This window comes from Phocoena sinus, chromosome 2, assembly GCF_008692025.1.
Source record: "Phocoena sinus isolate mPhoSin1 chromosome 2, mPhoSin1.pri, whole genome shotgun sequence".
NCBI classification, from domain to species: domain Eukaryota; kingdom Metazoa; phylum Chordata; class Mammalia; order Artiodactyla; family Phocoenidae; genus Phocoena; species Phocoena sinus.
The window spans coordinates 52027727-52048682 of NC_045764.1; the positions used below are offsets into that span (position 1 = coordinate 52027727).

Genomic DNA, 20956 nt, shown 5'->3' on the forward strand with positions numbered 1-20956 from the left:
AATAATAATATTACTTTCTACCATTTACTCTTTACCTAGCACATAGTAGGTAAATTTGCTCTATTTGAATCAACTCTAATCATTATAACTATAGGGAGGTGATGGTATTCCAATTTTACAGATGATGATATTGAGGCTCAGGGAAGGCAAAAACCTTGCCTTAACTGCATAGATCCAAGCCAGTAGTTATCCAGCTTGAGCTACCTCAGAATCCCATAGCTTGTGAATCCCCTGGCTGTTAAGGCACAGATTTCTGGGCCCCGCCCCTAGGTTCAGTAGGTGTATTAATTTCCTATTGCTGCTACAATAAATAACCACAAAATTAGTGGCTTAAACAACATTAATGTATTATCTCACGGTTCTGAAGGATAAAAATCTGACATGAGTCAGCTAATTAGCAATTTTAATTCCATCTGCAACCCTAATTCCCCTTTGTCATATAACCTAATATTTTCAAAGGTTCAGAGAATTAGGATGTGAACGCCTTGAGGGGGGCATTATTCTGCCTACCACAGTAGGTCTGGGGGACCTGAGTCTCTGCATTTCGAGCAAGTTCTGAGGTGAGGCTGGTGCTGCTGGTCTGGGGGCCACACTTTGAGAAGTTCTGGTCTACGGGATGAGATGGGATTTTGTCTCGAGTGTTTCTAGCTACAGAGCCTCCATGGCCACCTCTTTTCCTAAACAGGTGCACATTCTTATTTACATAATGGCAGAGCAAGTCTTGTAGAGGCTTTTAAATCGATCCAAAGCCACCTCTTGGTTCTGGGAAGGGGATCTGCCCTAAGGATGACTCATGATGCCTGAGATGGGTCACTGGGCTCTGCAAGACTTAAGGAAAGGATGTGTACCAGAAACACGGACTCAAAGGCTGCGGACTTCCTCATGTCCACTCTGCTAATGTCCGCGCCCCTTGCTGCTCCATACTGGCCTCACTCTTCTTACAGCTGGTCCCCAGCTCCAGGTCCTCTATGTCCCTGCCCAACATGGATGCTCTGGCTACATACCCGGTCAATAGCTTAGGGCCTCTGCCTCTTCTGTCTCTTCAAGCAGCTCCACCCAGGGATTTACCACTTTGTTTTAAATCCCCTTCATCCTTTGAAGGCAAACCCTTAGTCCTTCTGAATATTTCAGAAGCATCACACACACACAAAACTTGACATTTAACCTTCAGTTACATATCCAGGTACTTAAACTTACTAACGGTCTTACAGTCCTTAGACTCTATTAAGTCCTCACATTCTGGTCTTTGCACAGACTCCAGACTGCCCAATAGAGTACTACTAGCCTGTGAAGCATTAGAACTCGGTTCACACAGAATGGCTAAGTGCCTGCCCATGTTATATCTCCCTCTTTTCTGTGATCACAGAGGTGAATATGCGCTGGCTGAATACACAGAAGTGAAAACTGTCACCATCAAACTCGACGACAAGGACCCCTGAAGGAAAGGCAGGCTCCTTCCTCAAACATCTGACAGCTGAATGTGGCAGATCTAACTTGCTGAAGAGAAACCTACATTCTGACCTTCCTGGGATGCTTTCTTCTGGAGACTTTAAATCTACTGGATTTGAATGATTTTTATTTTCCTCTCACACTCCTGTTTTATTGACCAAAATGTTGTGTGTGAAATTGCAGTCCTGCTTGGGGATGGGACTAGTGGCCATTTCTGTTTTCCACTTTCCACCAGATCCCGGGGACAGTGAGGAGGCTCAGGGTGTTGTCAACAGGAAGTGGTATTTGAAGTATCGAGCAGTAGCTTAAAAATGCTTTGTTGGCTCTGACTCCAGTAAGAATTTGGAAAAACAAAATCCCTGCGTGTTCTGCAAACAGGGCTCTGTACCTGCGGGTTCCTCAGGGTTACCTGCCCACAGAACAAGCCCCTCCTACCATTCAGTGGGAAGGAATAGCAGTAAGTTTAAAAAAAGTTAAAAACAAGGTTGGGAGTATCAGATGTGGGGAGCCTTGGGGAAGCACGTACCATGGAAGGGTCCTGAAGGCCTTGGATGTGAATGGTCTTCAAGGACTGTATCTTGACATTGACAGTGGGACTCAGCTTAAAACCAATACTGCCTTTGGAATGTGACCAAATCAACAGCCCAAAGAGCTTATCTAATGCTATGTCATTGTCTACCTTAACCAAGGCACTTTCTTAGGCAGGAAATGTCGCTAGTGTCACCATCGCTGCTAAAGACCCAGTGCTCTAACACTACAACAGTATAGCAAATCCTAGGATCATTAAGTCCCACATTTTACAAATTAGAGCCATAATTTGCTTTTCCCAATTATGCATTTCTACCACTTGCCTATGTAGTTTTCCTTTTCTCCAGTTGGGGTATCAACACTTTAGTAAGACGTACACAACTGAAAAGACTGCTGTTATAATACAGCCCTGGTTTTTCAAAGTCCTACTTTGATATTAATTAGTGATTGATTAACAAATAACATCTGGACTTCATGGAGGAACTGGGTCTGCTACTACAGTGGCCTGAGCACAGCAATAACAGGTTGTGAATTTTTCTTTTCCTCTTTGTGTATCCAAAGGATGTGCAATTCCAAGTTTTAACTTGGAAAACTGAAAGTGTTCCCATATAGCTTTAAAAACACAAAACCAAACTGAAATTGTGTTATTCAGATACTTTTACTATTACTAACTAGTACTTTTCTAACGGTGCTTATGTTTGAGAATTAAGTTATGTTTGAGAATTAAATTGGGGCGGCAGTAATAAAATGGAGGTCAGTGTCAAAACCAGTGTATGTATAGAGAAAGTCTTAGGTGAAGTGAGGTTATCATTGGAGGTCAGTGTCAAAACCAGTGTATGTATAGAGAAAGTCTTAGGTGAAGTGAGGTTATCATTCTTGTTGGAAATATGCACTATGCAATTCACCTTCTCTCAATCAGTTAACACATCACTTAGACTACCAGTCACTTGTTAAATCAGGATTTGACTTCATACACTGAATTTTCAGGATTTTATCTCAAGTAACTATAAACACTAACCTTGATAATAATACATTAGAGGGTTCTTATTCTTTCATTGTACAATAATGCCTTTAATATGAAATGCTACATTATTTATAATTGGTATAATGTATCTTTTTATAGTTGTAAGTAAACAGAGGTGATGTATTTAACCTTCTGTAATATACTGTATTTATCTATATAGTATTAGATTTTACTTCTGTTAAGGTTTACTCCTGTGGTATGGTTTAAAAAATCTACTGGCCTGGGAATTCTGACCCTAACTGCAGATTGTGTTCAACAGTGCAACAACTATAAAATAAAATCAGATATTTGAGAAAATTATGTTTTTTCATTTAAAGATCAGACCCCTTTTCATTCGGAGGCTGACCTTTTTCTTAGAACTTTGGTACAAAATGGCTTGGAATAAAGTGGTATCAATCACTTAAGGACAAAATTACATTTGCTCAATCCATCAAGTCCCACTCTTAGCTTGAGTGTGAAACTCACTTCTATGGTTTTGGGGGTGGACCAGGCAGCAAGCTTGGCCTCAGAGGCTCTGTATCTTAGTTGGTGAAGTTGAAGCTGTCATCTGAGCTGACTCAGTCCCTTTTTATCATAAAGTGATGAGGAGATGTGAGTGTGGGAAATGGTGGGGAAGATTGCACGGGGATTTAGGGAAGACACTGTATCCTGCAACTGTGTGCACAAGCATCCATTTTTGCCACTTTTTTCCACGAGGATCTCGGTGTCTGGGTTTAACTTACCTAAAGTTTCTAAGGCTTCAAACCAGTAAGCCTCAATCACCAAGTCATATGCTGACATTGAACTTGGATCGAGAACATTCCTGTACTTGGTTAGGTCCACCAAGTTCAACCATGCCTCTCGTGTTGAGAGTCCATATCATTTTGACCATGTAGAGGTAAAGCTCCACCCTTTCAGAGAAAATTTAAGGGAGGCTTGGATCAGATCCCTTTTAATATATGCACTTGTGTATGCTTTAATGCATTTAGAAACCTCCCATTTCCCAATCAAAATGTGAGCAGAAAATTCAAGGAAAATGGCATTACCTTCATTTGGTTTACCATGAAGTTTTACCATGAAGGTAACCACTCTGAGGACATATACTGGCTGTGGTGTGTGTACATGTGTGTGTGTACACGCCTGCCCTTGTGTGCCTGTCGGGGTGGGGCACAGTAGGTTGGCACATTCTCTAAAAGTGGACCCTTTGGAATGCCCTAGCTTCTCCTGATGGTGGACCAAGCCCTTTTAATGTCCTTGCTCCTAGCATGTGGCTGACTTGAGCTTGAAGGTGGATAATTAGGGACATTTTTTAAGTGTCCAAGGAGAAATGTCTGAGGAAACAGAATACCCAGATGAAGGGAGGTGACTAGAAGAACTGAGGGGTCAGTCAATCACCACACCTTCAGAAAGCAGAAAGGGCAGGTCAGGGAGGTAGCTTCCAACTGACCCCACCTTAGGAGGAGTCAATCCAACATGAGATGCTGGTCAGCAGGGGTCAAGAAGCAGAAAGAAATCTTAACTGACCTGTAGCAGTCATCTCATGCAAACCTGTAACACATGCCAATGGATAGAGTTAAATGCTGGGATACAACCAGCTCAAAACAGGCCACCCATGTGACAAGTGTCCTGGCTATTTTCTACAGTGGAGACATTTCCAAGCCGATTCCCAAGCTCATTTAAAAGGGGAATTAGGGCTTCCCTGGTGGCGCAGTGGTTGAGAGTCTGATGCAGGGAACACGGTTTCATGCCCCGGTCCGGGAAGATCCCACATGCCACGGAGCTGCTGGGCCCGTGAGCCATGGCTGCTGAGCCTGCACATCCGGAGCCTGTGCTCCACAACGGGAGAGGCCACAGCAGTGCGAGGCCTGCATATAGAAAAAAAAAAGGAAATTGCCCTGAGAAAACCATAATTCAAAAAGAGTCATGTACCACAATGTTCATTGCAGCACTATTTATAATAGCCAGGACATGGAAGCAACCTAAGTGTCCATCAACAGATGAATGGATAAAGAAGATGTGGCACATATATACAATGGAATATTACTCAGCCATAAAAAGAAACAAAATTGAGTGATTTGTAGTGAGGTGGATGGACCTAGAGTCTGTCATACACTGTGAAGTAAGTCAGAAGGAGAAAAACAAACACCGTATGCTAACACATATATATGGAATCTAAGGGGAAAAAAATGGTTCTGAAGAACCTAGGGGCAGGACAGGAATAAAGACGCAGACGTAGGAATGGACTTGAGGACACGGGGAGGGGACGGGTAAGCTGGGATGAAATGAGAGAGTGGCATGGACTTATATATACTACCAAATGTAAAATAGATAGCTAGTGGAAAGCAGCCGCATAGCACAGGGAGATCAGCTCTGTGCTTTGTGACCACCTAGAGGGGTGGGATAGGGAGGGTGGGAAGGAGACGCAAGAGGGAGGAAATATGGGGATATATGTATATGTACAGCTGATTCACTGTTATAAAACAGAAACTAACACATCATTGTAAAGCAATTATACTCCAATAAAGATGTTTAAATAAATAAATTAAATAAGAGAGAAATTGAATTGCCCCCATCCCCGTGGGCTATGTCAGCTCCCTGGTCGGCGCACTGGGCGTGCGCTTCCTCACGATATCGCTAGATGGCAGAGCCGCGCGCCTTGCAGGGGGCGCCTTACCGCCATCGCCGGGCTCACCCAGAACCGTGGACGCCACGCCCTGCAATTTATTAGGGACTTTTCGGTAGCAATCATACTGCCTCCTTTTGCATACTGGAATTAGAACCGCAGTGGTGAGGGCAGGATTGCAAAACTGCACCCACACTTTTGGAAGGGCGTCTGGTCTAGGAGAGCTGGAGGGGCAGCCTCTAGGGAGCAAAGCTAAGCTGCCCCGTGGCCCCCTCGGCAAACAGGGGCCCAAGGAGCTTGTCCAAGTGGTCACTGCCTGGATTATCTGCAAGGTCATAGGTGGAGGTGGGGGTGGGGGTGGGGCTGAAGCTGCCCGGCTTTTGTGAAATAGCAGTGGTGGCAATTTGTCTCTGTTCCTTGAGAATGTTCCAGTCATAACATTACATAGGAGGAGCCTGGGGTGCGGGTCCTGCCAGGGTGCAGAACCATCCGCTTTTTTCCAAGCAGGTTTCTCTCTCCCCGGTGGGCACGTGGAGCCGAATCCGATGCCTGCCTGCAAGCATGGACGTGCAATCTTTATGATCTGCGTTTGGATAATGGCCTCAATGGTGGTAACATACTTATATTAGGCTGAAACATAATAAATTGCCTACACTCCCTCATGTTTATCTACCACACCATCCACCAAAAAAAACCCAGACAATTTAAAATGATTCACCAGTGACATCTTTGTATATATCCATAATTAAAGGTTCCACCTTCCACCAAACTGGAATAGTTTGCAAACTATTAAAGCTTTAAAATTACATATTTCTAGTCTGCTCTATAAAGAGGTGTACACAAATGAAAATTCCCGTCTTTTTAATATTTACTGCCAGAATCTACGACCCACATATACTAGTCAGAAGTTCATCAGCGAATCTTGCTGCTGAGCGGAACAGAGGGGCAGGGAAAGCTGGGTTGAGCCGAAAACCAACCAATCTCACCGCTGCTCCTGCCCCGCGTGGAGAGCAGGGTACCCAAACTTGGAGGAGACCTCGCGCTAGAAGGTCTCCCGCGGGCCCTGTGGTCACCCGGGCGGGAGCAGTGAGTGTGATCACTCGGGGTTTACGGTGAGGGAAACTGAGGCTGGCGGCCGCAGGGACTCCTCGTGCCCATTGTGGGGCGGCCTCTCAGCGGCTGACCCTCGCCCCGCTCGCTCTTCGCGCCGCCCGCCGCCCGCCCTCCTCAGGATTGAGGAAGTGCGTCTGGCCCGGCCCGGCCCCGGCGCGCGGCCCGAGGCGCAGGGGCGGAGGGCAGAGGGGCTGCCCGGCCCCGATCCGCCGCTGTCCTCCCGGTCCGCGCGCAGCCCCGCGTCCCAGGCGCCCGCGGCCCTGCCCGCAGTCGCCTCAGGTAAGTGCTGACCCGGCCCGCGCCCCGTCGTGGACCCGCCACCTCCTGCTGCGACCCCGCGTGGAGCCCTGGGCCCTGCAGTCCAGGCCCGGGGCGCGGGGCGATCCTGGGCTCACGGCCTCGCCGCCTCCCGCCGCGCTCGCGGGGTGCCGGGTGTGTGGGCCCAGGCGGGGAACCCGAGGCCTCGCGGGACGGCACCGGGGCGGGGGGAGCAGACACCAAGCAACAAAAGGAAAATACACCAGGACGTCTACACATTTCCTCCACCTTGGGAGAAAACCCCTTGCTTCAAGTTGGAGCGGGCCGTGCGAGCGCGCGTGTGTGCGGGAGTGTGAGTCTGAGTGTGTGGGTGTCGGAGAGGCACTGCCCGGGAGGCTGTCTGCCGGCACGGCCTGGCAATGCAAGACGGCCGAGCGCCTTCGCCCTCTTCGGAAAGTCCGGTGCACGCTTCTCGCCCGAGGGTCCGGATAAAACCCGCCATCTCCTTGGTGGTCTCTGCGGCCGACCTTCCAAGGCGGGGGCGCAGATGAGCGCGGTCGGGGGTGGGGGAAGGCTGGGGTCGGAGGGAGATAGTAACGGCGGAGTATAGGGATCTCTGCGGTCGGTCCACCCTGCTCCTTCACGTTCTGAGGCCATGAAGTTTTTCTCCCACAAGCACATCCCCCTGCAAGGATCAGAGAAGTATAAAAACAGGAGCGTGCAGTTTTGTTTTTAGCGAGCCTCTCACCAAATGCACTGTTTTGAGAGTTTGCTACTCACTCCCATTGTATTCAAATTCCTCGGGCATTAAAGGGGCAACTAGAATATACAAGATTTTGAAAAATGTTTAACATTCAACTCCTTTTGTGGTCTGACTTATCTTTGTTTATGTCCTGGAAGAATAAAAAATTAAGTTAAAAACGTACAAACCCCACACCTAATGTGTCCCTACAGGAGGTTTGGGGATCTGCCAAACCTCTCCCTCCCCCAGGCTTCCACACCTCAGGGAGTGGCCCGTAGTAAACGCAGATGCTCAGATAAAAAACGTGGGAGCTGTCTTCCATCCCATTCCCTCGTCCCTTGAATTCAGTTGTTAGCAAGCCCTGTTGGGTCTACTTCTCACATATGTCCAGATCCATTCCCTTCCTTCTCACCACCCTGCCTAGTGCAAGGTACTAGCTTCTCTTTCCTGTACAATTGCAGTACTTCCCGTCCCCCACCCCACCCCCATTCTCTGTTTGGCAGCCAGAGTAATTTATTTTTTGAAAAAGGTAAATTAGAGAGTGTCTGTCCTCTGCTTGGAACCCTTCAATAGCTTCTTCTTGTGCTTGGCATGAAATCCAGAAGAACTCCTTCCCTGCATATCCCCCAATTGATCTGGCCTCTGCCATCTCAGACCACCTGGCCATTGCCCCACCCAGCCAGACAGCCACCTTCGCCAAACCCAGCCTCACTCTCACATCCCTCTCTCTATGTCCTTTGGGTTGCCACTGTCTGTGTTCCTACTTTATCTGTTTAATTACTCCTTTAACTTACCTGGAAGTCTCTACTGGCACTCCAGGTGTCAGAGACTCTTCCTATGTGCCTACCTTGCTCACTGTTTCATCTTTACTCCCAGAGTTGTCCAGGAGGCACCAAATGCATGCAGGTATAGAGACTGAGTGGTGAATGGACAGCCTTAACTTATTTGTGACTTTAGACTCATGAAGGGCTTCTGTTCTCATCTGGGATTGAGAACTACACATTTCTCTGGTTTGTAGCTCTGTAGTATTTTGATGTCCACAAATGCATTAAACACGTTTTGTAGGCAAACCAATATTGGTCAAGGGATGCCAATAGTGCAAAGACTATGCACCAACCAGCTCGACCAGTCTTTTCAAAAAAGAGCTGGATGATAAGAACATTTCTAACACATTTCATTTGCAAGTGTCTTCCAGCTCTTTGGCAGTGGCAGCCCTTTCCAAGCCTCCTGAAAAGACAACTGAGCAGGTTCAGGATGTTTCTTCCATGTCAGAAAGTTTACTTACTTAACTGTGTCCTCCCCACCAGCTGTAAGTTTCATGAACTCATGAAGCTCACTCCCTATGGAAAGGTCCCAATAAAAACATTTGTAGAAGGAATATCAGGTTCCTTTTTTTCTTTCCCATCAATGGTGAGGTTTTAAAAATTATTAAAATAATTACTATTGCAGAACACTTCCTGAAACCCTCTTTAGGATATATATACTATAATGTAAAGAAAACATGTAACTTGCAACCATTATTTGTTGCATTGATCGGAACCCAAAAGAAGCAGGAAGAAGCAAAGATCCTTTAGAGGGCAAAGATTGAGCAAAACTTGAGTTACTTCATCTTAAAACTTCTACCTTAGAGTCTAAGCCAAAATACAAATTATAACTGAAAAACTGTTCCAGTGGCTAAATCCTCCATTGGTAAAATGATTTTCAAAAGGAAACTGAAAATGAAAAGGGGAACAAAATGGCTGGGTGAAGGTTGGCCTAAAATATTCTTAAGATTTTTTTTTTAACTTAAAAACATATATGGTAAGACACTTCTGTTTTCAGAAGGAACATCTACTAGCATTTGGATTTTTTAGGTGTTGTTGGGTATAATTTGTAGCTGATATTGAGAGGCGTTTGAAAGCAGATAACAACTGTGCGCCTTCGTTTCTGAATGTTGCTGTGTGATTTGGAGCCTTTATTTTAAAATGGAGATTCTGTTTTGCTACTTCTCCCTGTCCCCTCTCAAGTTGATTTTCCAGGTTTTGCAATTTACAAAGCTTTGATTGTCTCCTAAGTAGTGTCCAGATTGATCATTCCTTCCTTCCTTCTTGGACTTTTCAGGCTCCCAAACTTCAAACATGGATTTTCCCAAGTGTGGTTTCTCTAAACCTTTTGCTCTTTAGTTCGGAAAGGTGCAGGCTCACAAAGGGCAAGACCTCTGGTTCAGGGCTTTCCCAGCCCCACCTCCCCTTGCCTATAAGAGTACAGACCACCTGGGCCAGGGGCCTGATTTCCAGGCTCTAAGATGAGAAAGTTCCGGTGCTCTCACAGCCTTGTTCCGGAGCTTACTCAGTGCCCACCCTGTTCAAGGTACCTTCTAGAACCTGCTCACTGGGGAGACAGTGGGTCTGCCCTCCAGCATTGATTTTCTGAGCTTTTGTTTTTTGGGGTTTTTTTTTCTGTGTAGCATGTGGGGTCTTAGTTCCCCAACCAGGAATTGAACCCATGCCCCCTGCATTGGAAATGGGGAGTCTTAACCACTGGACCACCAGGGAAGTCCCCTTCTGAGCTTGTTAATCAGAGGGCAGGTGGGAGACCCTGCTGGCTTCCCAGTCCTCCCACTATTATTGCAAGTAAGAACCACCTCCAGTCCTGTTGTAGAAAGTATCTGCAGAAACTTGACCTTGCTGGAAATCTCACAGCAACTGGGAAAAGTTGCCTGGGTGCATGTCTGTTTTTAATAGATGATGTTGTCTTAGGCATCATTTACATGACCTTAATTTTCTTTTTGGACTACACTATCACCCTCTAATTCAGAGTTGTCTATCTCAGAGAACAGCTGCTAATTACACCATACTTTTTATGTCTGTACTATAGACTCCACATGAATGCTGGGAGAGACACATGCATTTCATATGGTCATCCCTTCCCATTGTGTGTTTCACCCTGGGCCCTGCCAAGTTGAGCCTGGATCTCACCCTCAAGGTGCTTCTGGTCATTTGATCAGCATAGCAGCCTGTGTCCTTGTGTCAGGGACCCAAGGTCAGTGGGAGCCCAGCATGTGAGAGCAGTGACTTGCCTCATCACAGTCTCCTTAGTCTTAGGAGATGTGTCTTAATCTAACTCAGAGTTTCTCTGGATAATTTTCGGCTGTGAGCGGCTGTCCTGTGTGCTGTAGGATGTTCAGCAGTGTTCCTGGCTGCTACCTGCTAAATGCCTTTAAGCACCCCCACCACCAGAGGTGACGACCAAAAATGCCTCCAGACATTGCCAAAGATCCCCTGGGGTGGTGGGGGCAGGTAGAATGTAGGAAGCCCCTTTCTGTTATCTCCCAGGGCTCAAACTGACTTGGGTTCATAACCGGTACCAGTGCCTTCCAGACCCTTCCTTTGAGATTGCTGCGTGCTTACCTCTTTGTCATTACGTGCCCACCTCTGGGCTTCCGGGAGAGTCTGTTCTGGGCAAAGGGAAGCCTTGTTTTGTGTATGTGTGTGTCTGCCCCACCCCAACTGGAGCATGAGCCCTGCAAGGAAGGAGCCTCATTTGGTTGTCTTGGTGTCACCGTGCCGGTGACTATGAATATGTGTAGATGGAGCAGTGATTGAGCCCTTTACCAGTAGGTGTTCTACAGTTGTTTGGAGTACCCGGACTCTTCTCAGGCAGATTGGAGAAGCTGGGCAGATTGGAGCCCAGCTGTGAGGTGGGGTGGGGGTGCTCTGTCTTTTCATTGCCACCATCTGACCGGGTGTGACTGGATAGATGGAATGTTAAGAGAAGTGTTGCAAAAAGGGGGAGGGGGAGCACCAATGCGTATTTACGTGACCTTATAAATAAGTATGTGCTTGGGTGCAGGAAGTGACTTGACAGTTAAGAAAAGCTTTCTGACTTGATGTTTTTTCACCACTAGGACGAGACAGCTTTCCACTCAGCCATGACGCTGTGTCTGTGACTTGGTCCACCCTGGACTATAAGCCATGACTTAGTCCACCCCTCAGGGAGCCGCGGCTGCTGTGACCACTGCGGGAACTGACTGGGGAGAGCGGCCACCTCGAGGCTTGATGGTTGGAATGTCTCGGCGACCACCCAGCATGTACTGGTGTGTGGGGCCAGAAGGGTCAGCCGTGTGTCCAGGACACGCCATGGAGACCCATAACAGCGGTAAGGGCAGGGCTGGCCAAGCCTGCTTTGCATGTTCTACGTACGAACAATGGGTTCTCAACCAAAGGATATAAATTGCCAATTATTTGATGAATTGTATGGTTTTTCAATATAAAATATATCATGGGATTCTCACTAAAATTCTAAACATTGAAGGAGCCATGGGGCAAAATTTATGTGGACTTAAGATTTATATGGATCTTAAGAATCAGGGCATCATTTCATGTTTGTTAAAAAGATTTTTTTTAATGGGGATTTGGTTTTGTGTTCTCACTATACAAATAATACGTTTATTAAAGAAAAATTGAAAAAAGAAAAAAGAAGTAGAAAGAGTAATCACCCAGAGTCCCACTGCCCTAAACACAGTTAATATCTAGGTATGTTGTCTTCTAGTCAGCTTCTCTGGGCTGCAGGGACTTTGTTTTAACTTATTTACTTATTATAGTATATATACTTCAGTATCCTACTTTTTTCCCCTAACTTTGTGTCAGTCACCTAGCTTGTGGGATCCAGGGAAATATCTTATTTGGGTGCACTGTGCAAAATGATTGACCTAATTCTTACTCTCCCACTGGATGTTTTGGGACATTTGTGTTGCTTCTAGTTTGTTTGTTTTTGCGGTACGCGAGCCTCTCACTGTTGTGGCCTCTCCCGTTGCGGAGCACAGGCTCCGGACGCGCAGGCTCAACGGCCATGGCTCACGGGCCCAGCCTCTCTGCAGCATGTGAGATCTTCCTGGACTGGGGCACGAACCTGTGTCCCCTGCATCGGCAGGCGGACTCTCAACCACTGCACCACCAGGGAAGCCCTGTGTTGCTTCTAGTTGCTGACTCAGACCAAAATCATTCCATGCCCATCTTTTTATACATGGTTTTGAGATTATTTCCTTAAGATAGATTTACAGAAACAGGACTATTAGATTTGAATGTTTTTAAGTCTCTTTACACATATTGCTGGATTGTTCACCAGAGTTGCATCACTTTTATCCCAAATAGGATATCATTGATATTGTTAACAATAAATATTTGTTAAGCCCTTAGTACATATGGGGCACTGGGTTTGGTGTTTTAGGAAATAACCTCATTTAATCCTCACGACAACCTATAAATGGTACTTCTATCCCCATTTTATAACTGAGGAACATGAGAATAAGAGAGATGTAGAAACTTGGTCAGGGTCAACAACCTGTAATGGGCAGAACTGCCCTTTGAACCCTGTCTTAGCCCTGGACTGTCATCCTCAAAGTATAGGTCATCCTGTGGGATTTGAGAGGACCTGTGGGTTTGTACCTCTGTGGAGTTAGCGATTCAATGTTGTACCTGGCTCGGTAGACATTTTGTTCAGTTACTTATTGTTTTTTCTCCATCGAAAATGCCCAAAGTCTAACTAAGGTGATATTTCTGAAAGATTTCTTTACACATAAGTCAGATTATGAAATGAGAAAAGAATTGCTTCCAGCACTAAATGTTCCCAGAGTGTTTGACTTGCACTTTTTGAAAAGTTTTCTTTTTGTTTTTTCAGATGTATGCCTTTTTTTGTTTGTTTTTGTTTTTTTGTTTATTTGCGGTACGCGGCCCTCTCACTGTTGTGGCCTCTCCCGTTGCGGAGCACAGGCTCTGAACGCGCAGGCTCTGGACGCGCAGGCTCTGGACGCGCAGGCTCTGGACGCGCAGGCTCCAGACGCGCAGGTTCAGCGGCCATGGCTCACGGGCCCAGCCACTCTGCAGCACGTGGGATCTTCCCGGACCGGGGCACGAACCCGTGTCCCCTGCATCGGCAGGCAGACTCTCAACCGCTGAGCCACCAGGGAAGCCCTGGATGTATGCCTTTTTTCAGTTGCTTGTTAGGAAGGCCGTGTCTTATTAGCATGAGATCAAGGTGACGTGCGTGGAATGCTATTCCTGATTTTGGGTAGAACCTCCTTCCAGGGCACTCTCAGCTGCAGTATCCCATCTGCCTCTCCTCAGCAATCCGGAGGAATGATGGTGGGGGCAGGGATGCTGGGTCCTTCTGGGGCTCACTGGGTGGGTGGCTGTGTCATCTGAAAAAGCCCCAGAGGAGACTCTGCCCCGTCCTCATCCTGGTAAAGAGCGGTGGATCTCCACCCTGGCCCCCAGAAACACTGGGCAGTGCCTAAAGCTATCAGTGCACAGGCACCCCCAGCTCCACTGGAGCAGCATCCTGGGGGTATTTTTTAAAAGTTCTTGCTTCCCCACCTCCACGATCCTACTGTGCAGCTGGGGGTGAGAATCAACTGGTCTAAATGATTTGGACCAGCAAATTAGAGCAGCATTTCTCAAATTGCAGTATATACTCCAGTCCCCTGGGGATCTTGGTGAAATGCAGATTCTCATCCTGTGAGTCTGGGGGCACCGAGAATTTGCATTTCTAACAGGCTCCCAGGTCGTGCCAGTGTTCCACCAACAGAGAGGCAAGGCTGAGACCTCAAGGTGCCCAGGAATCCTCACTGACTCTTACAGTTCCTGGGGACCTGGGTCAAGGGACCCTGGACAGACCTGGAACCAGCCCTGCCTCCAGGCCTGAGGTAGGACAATGACCAGGGAATGTTCATGTGCATGAGAGGCCAAAGTGTTGACACTCCTAGCCCTCATTTTCCTCCTTTGAGGTCTGGATCTGAACTTTACACTACTCCTACAGCCAGTTGCCTCTCCCTGACAGCTGTGATCACCAGGTGGGAGGGAGCAGGCTCAGAATGGTCTTTTCTGCCTCAGGGGCCTCTTTCCCCAGTGGAATCTCAGGACTCCGCACCTCCCTGTTCTGGCTGAGCCTCAGGACACACACAAGGCTTGAGGAGCCTATGGGAATTGTGCAGCCCCCACTGGTACTGTTCTACTGCTTAGGGCTGGAAGGTGCCGACAGGGGAGGTGGTGTCTTGTGAACCCTGATGCTCAGGGATGTGTTTATGCACGGAAGAAAACACATAAACACAGAGTTGAAGAAGATGAGAAAAAAGTGACCTGAAATACATTGTAAAATTCTGTCCTATGGCTCAGCATTATGGAAATTATGAAGAAAATACAAATTTATGCCCATTCTTCAAGAGTTGAAAGGTCCCATAGGTGGTAGCCAAGGAGCTGAGTGTGGAGGGCTTGCCCTAGGACCCCCAGGGATGAAACCCTACAACACTCCCCTCCTGCTGGCAGCAGGCTGCTTACATGGCTTAGTAGCCCGACATCAGGCCCCTCCTGGCCTCTTGCAGCTACCGTTCAGCTCACCTGAGAGCAGTGAATGAGGGCAGCAGAGGACCCACCCTGCTTTCCTGCCAGGTCTAGGGGAAGACAGTGACACCACGGGGACCTGTGTGGGTACTGGGAATGCTGAATCCATTACCTGGGCTCTGGATTAAGGAGCCACTACTAACTACCTATAACCTAGAGTGATGTGTACTTCTGTCACTGTCTTGTTTAGAACCCCACAGCCGGTTTATGACTGTTTCCTTTCACTGAGTGAGAAGGGGTGGGAAGACACTTCTGGGACTCACACAGTGTGATGAGGGCTCAAGAGCCTGTCTGTGGGGTATTAGGCCTGCATTCAATTCTTAGTTCTGGGTGACCTCAGCTGAGTGGCTCAGCCTCTCTGAACCCTGATCCAGACAGACACAGAATCTTAGTGGGATGTGCCAATCAGCATCTATTTCTGGCCTCCTGGCCAGCAGGGGTCTGGGGAGTCTCTGCTGTGTGCTGCAGTCTGCACTCTGCTTCATGTGGCTCCTAACCTCCTGAGACCAGCAGGCTGGCAGGGCACCTTCTTCCCTGCCAGTTGCAGAGGTACAAGCGGGGAAAGCAAAAACATTCCATGTCTCTTAAGGCCTAGGCTCAGCGTGGCACGCTGTCGCCTCCATGCCTCTGCCCTTGGCCAAAGAAAGTCACATGACCCGAGGAGCCCAAGTGAAGAGCTCCCTGCACGAGGAGGCCACAGCCAGGCTGTGGATTCAGGCAGAGGGGGAGGATTGTTGTCCATCATTCATGTACCATGATAGGAGTGGGTGGGCTTCAGTACTTTAAAATTGTATCTTATTTATGTATTTCTATTTATTTATTTAAGCAGCCCACAGAGCTTTTCTCTCATGAAACTTTACCTGGAGCCCCAGCCCACATAACAGCTATAACAGTGGAGTTGCTTTGATGGGCAGTCGTGGAGGGGTGGGGGTGGTGAATCCCACCGCTGATCTTCACCTTGACCGCGGAGCTCTGTGGGCCCAATTTTAAAATATCGCATGTTGGATTTCAGTTTCACAAAATAGAACTATATACACCAAGACCATAGCCTGGGAGCAGGTGACATTCAAAGAGTAGCACAGTCACTGGGGATTATAGCCACTGCTCTTTGCTTACCCATAGGGATACAATGTGCATGCGTTCTTTTGTGGTTGTTTTGCATTACTTTTGCAACCAGAGAATAATATTGCAACTTATTTTAAAAATTGTTTTCTCTTTAAGTATGGAAGTTTTGTGATTAGGATCCAACCTGCGTACCTCCTCCCTCGTTGGGTGCTCATTTCCAAGATCAAATTTGCTTTAACTGGCCTCTTTCCCACGAATTTCTTTCTGGATTAAATGGGGCAATATTTGACTCCAGGAACCTGCAGCTGTGCTTCCCATGGGGCCCACCCTCTGAGTTCTGTCCCCATTGGATGAGCTGGATTTTTTTCTGCCCCACCTTCTCCCCAGAGGAGTCATGCCTCCCCTCCCCTTCCCCCCAGTCCACCAGCCTCACCCCAGGGATGACCGTTACAGACCTGATTCGCAGCACTGCCTGCGGGAAACTGATTGTCAGAAAGAGGACCAGTGGATACCCAAGTTATTCTCAATGTAGGAGCAGCTCTCTCACCTTTTAAAAATCCTTGGAAGATACCATGCTTTGGAAATAATGTTATCATTATACTTCCAAGTAGAGTTAGGAAAAGATCCAAACTTTCATAAAATGAGTAAAAAACTAACTTTTTACCTTTGGGCTTTTGGTAGTGGTCTTTGTGTGTGTGTGTGTGTGTGTGTGTGTGTGTGTGTGTGTGTGTGTGTACTGGGTGTGTTTGTTGGTGCCTCTACCTGTTTTGACTTACACAATTCACCTTGTGCTGGTTGAGAATGGTTAACCCTTTCAGCACCCATGAATATGTGAGTGCTTCTCCAACTGCCTGTGGTGCCATGTGGGCTATGTGTGCCTGTTCTATGTTTGTGCAGCACAGTTGTGCCCCAGAAAGGTGTATTACAACCTTATTAGTACTATCAGCATTCAGCTGGGCTTCGGTGCAGGAGGAATGTTTAGAGCACATGGATGGGTTCAGAGTGTGTTAGCTGAGAGAACGAGGGTCAGTGAGATACTGGGCCAGGACTGCGGACCCAGCCAGTTTGACAAACATATCATTAGACATTCTTCCACATCCGTCTCACACCAGTCAGAGTGGAAAAACCTGTCCTGTCAGCTGAGGTAAGGCTCCTGGGGAGCAGAGAAGTGAGGAAACTTCTAGATAATTCAGGCTAAGAACGCTTGGTGAGACTCTTCAGGATCTCACCAAGGGTGAGAGGCGCTTGGACAGACATCACCTGAGGTGGTCCACATCCCCCACCTCTCTGTGAGTGGTCCTGACTTCCGCTGCCTGCCTCTCACAGCATGGACCAAAGAAGGAGAAGGAACATTCCAGAAGGCCTTCAAATCCTAGGTTTTTACATAGCTACTTCCAATGTCCTTTTCTTCTTCCTTTGGCTTTTTCAGATCTGTTTTGAAAATAACTTTTTAATACAAGAGCCAAGTAGATTTGCCCGAGTGGGGGCTCTGCCTGCTTTCCAGAAATAGAAATACGAAATAGCGTGACTAGGAAGTGCCCCTCCAGTGGCAGCATGCTTTCTTAGTGAGCCACTGTAGGAACTCCTACAAGGGGCAGATCCATCGTTTTGTGTGCCTTTCAGAGTGTAACCACCAGCCCACATGTTAAGCTGTTCCTGGACTTGGTGTCCTGCTCATGCCTGCTGGGAGGACACGGCTTTGCTAGGACTGTGGTCAGCAGGGTGCCCTCTCCAGCCTGGCTGCAGGAGCAGCACTGGGCCCCCCCAGGGACCGTAGCCATTGTCCAGTAAGGAATCCCTTACTGAGAGAGGTGAAGAGGAGGGAAGCTGTGTGGTGGCCTAGGTCACAGGAGAAATGGCCATGGGCATCCATCCATGTGGGAGCAGTTAACACAGCTGTGCTTCATGCCTGCAAAGTCCTGCCCAATGACAGAAGCTCTGGGTTTGATGGGGCTTTTAACATTAACCTAAATCTGAGGCTTAGATCATCTGATTATTTGTTCGGAATATGCTTGCTTACTTCTAGCAACAGGGAGCTGACTCCTTCTTGAATATTCCAGCCTTTCTGTGGGCTGCTCTGTTGGGAAGTGTGTGCTGCTGCAGAGGCCAGTCCTGTCTCCACTGCCTCTAGCTCCACCTGCCTAGGCTGATTGGCATCCCTTAACCCCTTTCTTGAAATAACTAACTTTGATGCGTTGCCCTCCCTGTGGATTCCTTTTTAGGCTGAGCAAACCATCCCACTGCCTTCAAGAGCAGGCAGCCCACAACGTTACACATTTCACTTGGATATCACCAAGCTTTTGCCTTTTAGTCTGTGGACTAACCGTTAGGCCATGACCACCTGGGCCCAAGGGGAGAGCAGCCTCCCACCCCTTCCCTCCACCCTGTGTGTGGGGGCTCTCTGGAGCGCCCCATCCCCCCACCCCATTCTAGGTGGCCAGAGCCTGAAGTTCACCCAGGGCCTCAGCCGACCTTCCCCTTCCCATTCCCCACATTTGCCCCTGACTCCTTCACCAGGGCAGCTACTCAGTGGCCAGGAGAGGAGATTCTCTTTCCAGCTCTGTGCCCTGGCCTCCACGAAGAGGTCAGTGGCCTGTGAGCAGGTGCCTGCGTGGACGTCCCCAGGCCCCAGTGCAGAGGGATAAGGATTTTCTCCCACTTCCCTGGTTTCCTGGTCCACATCAGCCAGACTCTGAAGAAGCCATAACTGGGATTTTTGTGAAATTCTTTAACTCTGGGAATTGAGAGAACTAAATAACATATAAATTATCACACCCGATAACATTTAAGTCCAAACTCTAGTATATTGATTTCACACACATATTCAGGAACTCTGATGAATGAAAATAGGGGCTTCCAATATTCCTTAGAATTCCCAGTTCTGAGTCTGTTCACCATCCTAGCCACCCCTGTGTTCAGTTCCTCCAGATTCTACTTAACCATCTTGCTATTTATTGACATTTGTTATAAAGAATAAAAGATAAAAAAGCAAAAAACAGAAGTGTACATCTCAAGCAGTACAACCCTTCCTAAGCCCATAACCCTGATATTATAGAAGGAATCACACATTAGTTAGAAATTATATTTTCAATTGTAAATAACTTTTTTTTTTTTTTTTTTTATGCGTTACGCGGGCCTCTCACTGTTGTGGCCTCTCCCGTTGCGGAGGACAGGCTCCGGACGCGCAGGCTCAGCGGCCATGGCTCACGGGCCCAGCCGCTCCGCGGCATGTGGGATCTTCCCAGACCGGGGCACGAACCCGCGTCCCCTGCATCGGCAGGCGGACTCCCAACCACTGCGCCACCAGGGAAGCCCGTAAATAACTTTTTAGGACTGTACTTCATTTTGTTAATTCTTGCTATGTTTATGCCTCGCAGCTTTTATGTCATCTACATTGTCCAGCATCCAGTGGCCAGGCATGTCACCAGGTGTTGGTTTAAAATCAATTGCTTACCTATTCATTTCAGGAGAACCAAAGCCAAAAATAACTTAGTTGGGGCACTTTGAATTTTTCAGCACATAGAGATATTTAAAGGCATTGAAAAATTTAGTCCATTATTTTGAATGTAGAACCAAGTGATGATGCAAATTTGAGGTTAGAATTTGAATACATTTTGTATTCAAGAATGACACTCTTCAAGTTCCTTTTAGTAGCTCATTTTGGACTTCAGATGGCCCTGTGAGCTCTTAGACAGGTGGGTGGTCACAAGTGGCCTACACCTGGGAGTTAGAGGTAGAAGAGGCCAGGGCAGACCCTTCAGGCTGTTTGCACCCCTCCCTTCTGCTCTCAGAATCAAAAGCCTCCAATGGGTGGTCACCCGTGTCCCCATGCAAACATCACCAGCACTTCTGGGTTCAAAAGCAAAAAACAAGCAAAGAACCCCTGCCTGATAGCGGGCAGGGGCCTCCCCGAAGTTATGAAAAAGTTACTTGTGTGTAATCACACACATTCTCATATAAAATCAAATGCCATCCTGCCCAGGTGACCACTGTTAGCTGAGTGTGTTTCTTTTCCATCCTCTTCCTACACTCATGTCCATACACACACAATTCTTTTTTGTGTATATTTCTGGGTTTACATGCATGACATTCAATTGTACATGCGTTGTGCAACTTTTGTTTACTTGAGTGATGGAGTCTTTTTCATTTGCATCAAGTTCCATAGTGTAAATACAACAACATTTATTTAATCAATCTGCTATTAAGGTGCCTTTAGATTCTTTCCATATTTTGCTTCTTACCATAAGAGTTGAGTATACCCCAGCAGAATGGCAGGATCAAAGAGTAAGCACATTAAAAATTATCAAAGTAATACACAGCCCTAGTTAAGGAAGCAAGTGATACATATGGACTATAAGGCAAAGCCCCAGCGGCAGCTCCCAAAAGTGTCTCTATTTCCTGTTTCTGGTTTTAGTTCTTCAGGTCATCACCATTTCTCTACATAAAGAATATGCCTGCACATTTCTCTTGCTCCATCCGTTGAGACAGAGTCTGCTGCCTGCCTGCCTGCCTGCCACGATAGAGGACTATTTCTTTCCCCTTGCACCACACCTCCCAGATGCTCCCTCCCACTTAATTCTATCAGTGTGGACTCATCTCTGGGTTGCTTTTGCAACATTAAATGATATGTTCTCATTGCTATGACTTGGCCTGGGGACTCAGTGTCATCCATGTTCTGTGGGGCTCAGGAGACGCACACCTCTTGCCTACTTTTTACCTCCACCTGGTTCCCACCTCTTACTCAGAACTCTTATTTTTTTTTACTTTTTAATTTTTTTGCGGTACGTGGGCCTCTCACT

The 20956-nt window shown here is 47.3% G+C and overlaps 2 protein-coding genes across 5 annotated transcripts in view; both read left to right on the top strand.

Annotated features, from left to right (window-relative positions):
• ALDH1A3 (aldehyde dehydrogenase 1 family member A3) overlaps positions 1 to 1921 on the top strand; it is a 42120-nt gene extending 40199 nt beyond the window's left edge. The window contains exon 13 of the mRNA XM_032624902.1: positions 1367 to 1921. Coding sequence (XP_032480793.1) covers positions 1367 to 1439 — 73 coding nt within the window. The 3' untranslated portion in view covers positions 1440 to 1921. The remainder of the gene's footprint in view (positions 1 to 1366) is intronic.
• A 4941-nt stretch (positions 1922 to 6862) lies between these two features.
• The window catches only part of LRRK1 (leucine rich repeat kinase 1), a 127551-nt gene continuing 113457 nt past the window's right edge, over positions 6863 to 20956 (top strand). For all 4 annotated transcript variants that reach the window (XM_032622973.1, XM_032622974.1, XM_032622975.1 and 1 more), the window contains exons 1-2: positions 6863 to 6995; positions 11603 to 11853. In XM_032622973.1, the coding sequence (XP_032478864.1) occupies positions 11754 to 11853 (100 nt within the window). In that variant the 5' untranslated portion in view covers positions 6863 to 6995; positions 11603 to 11753. The remainder of the gene's footprint in view (positions 6996 to 11602; positions 11854 to 20956) is intronic.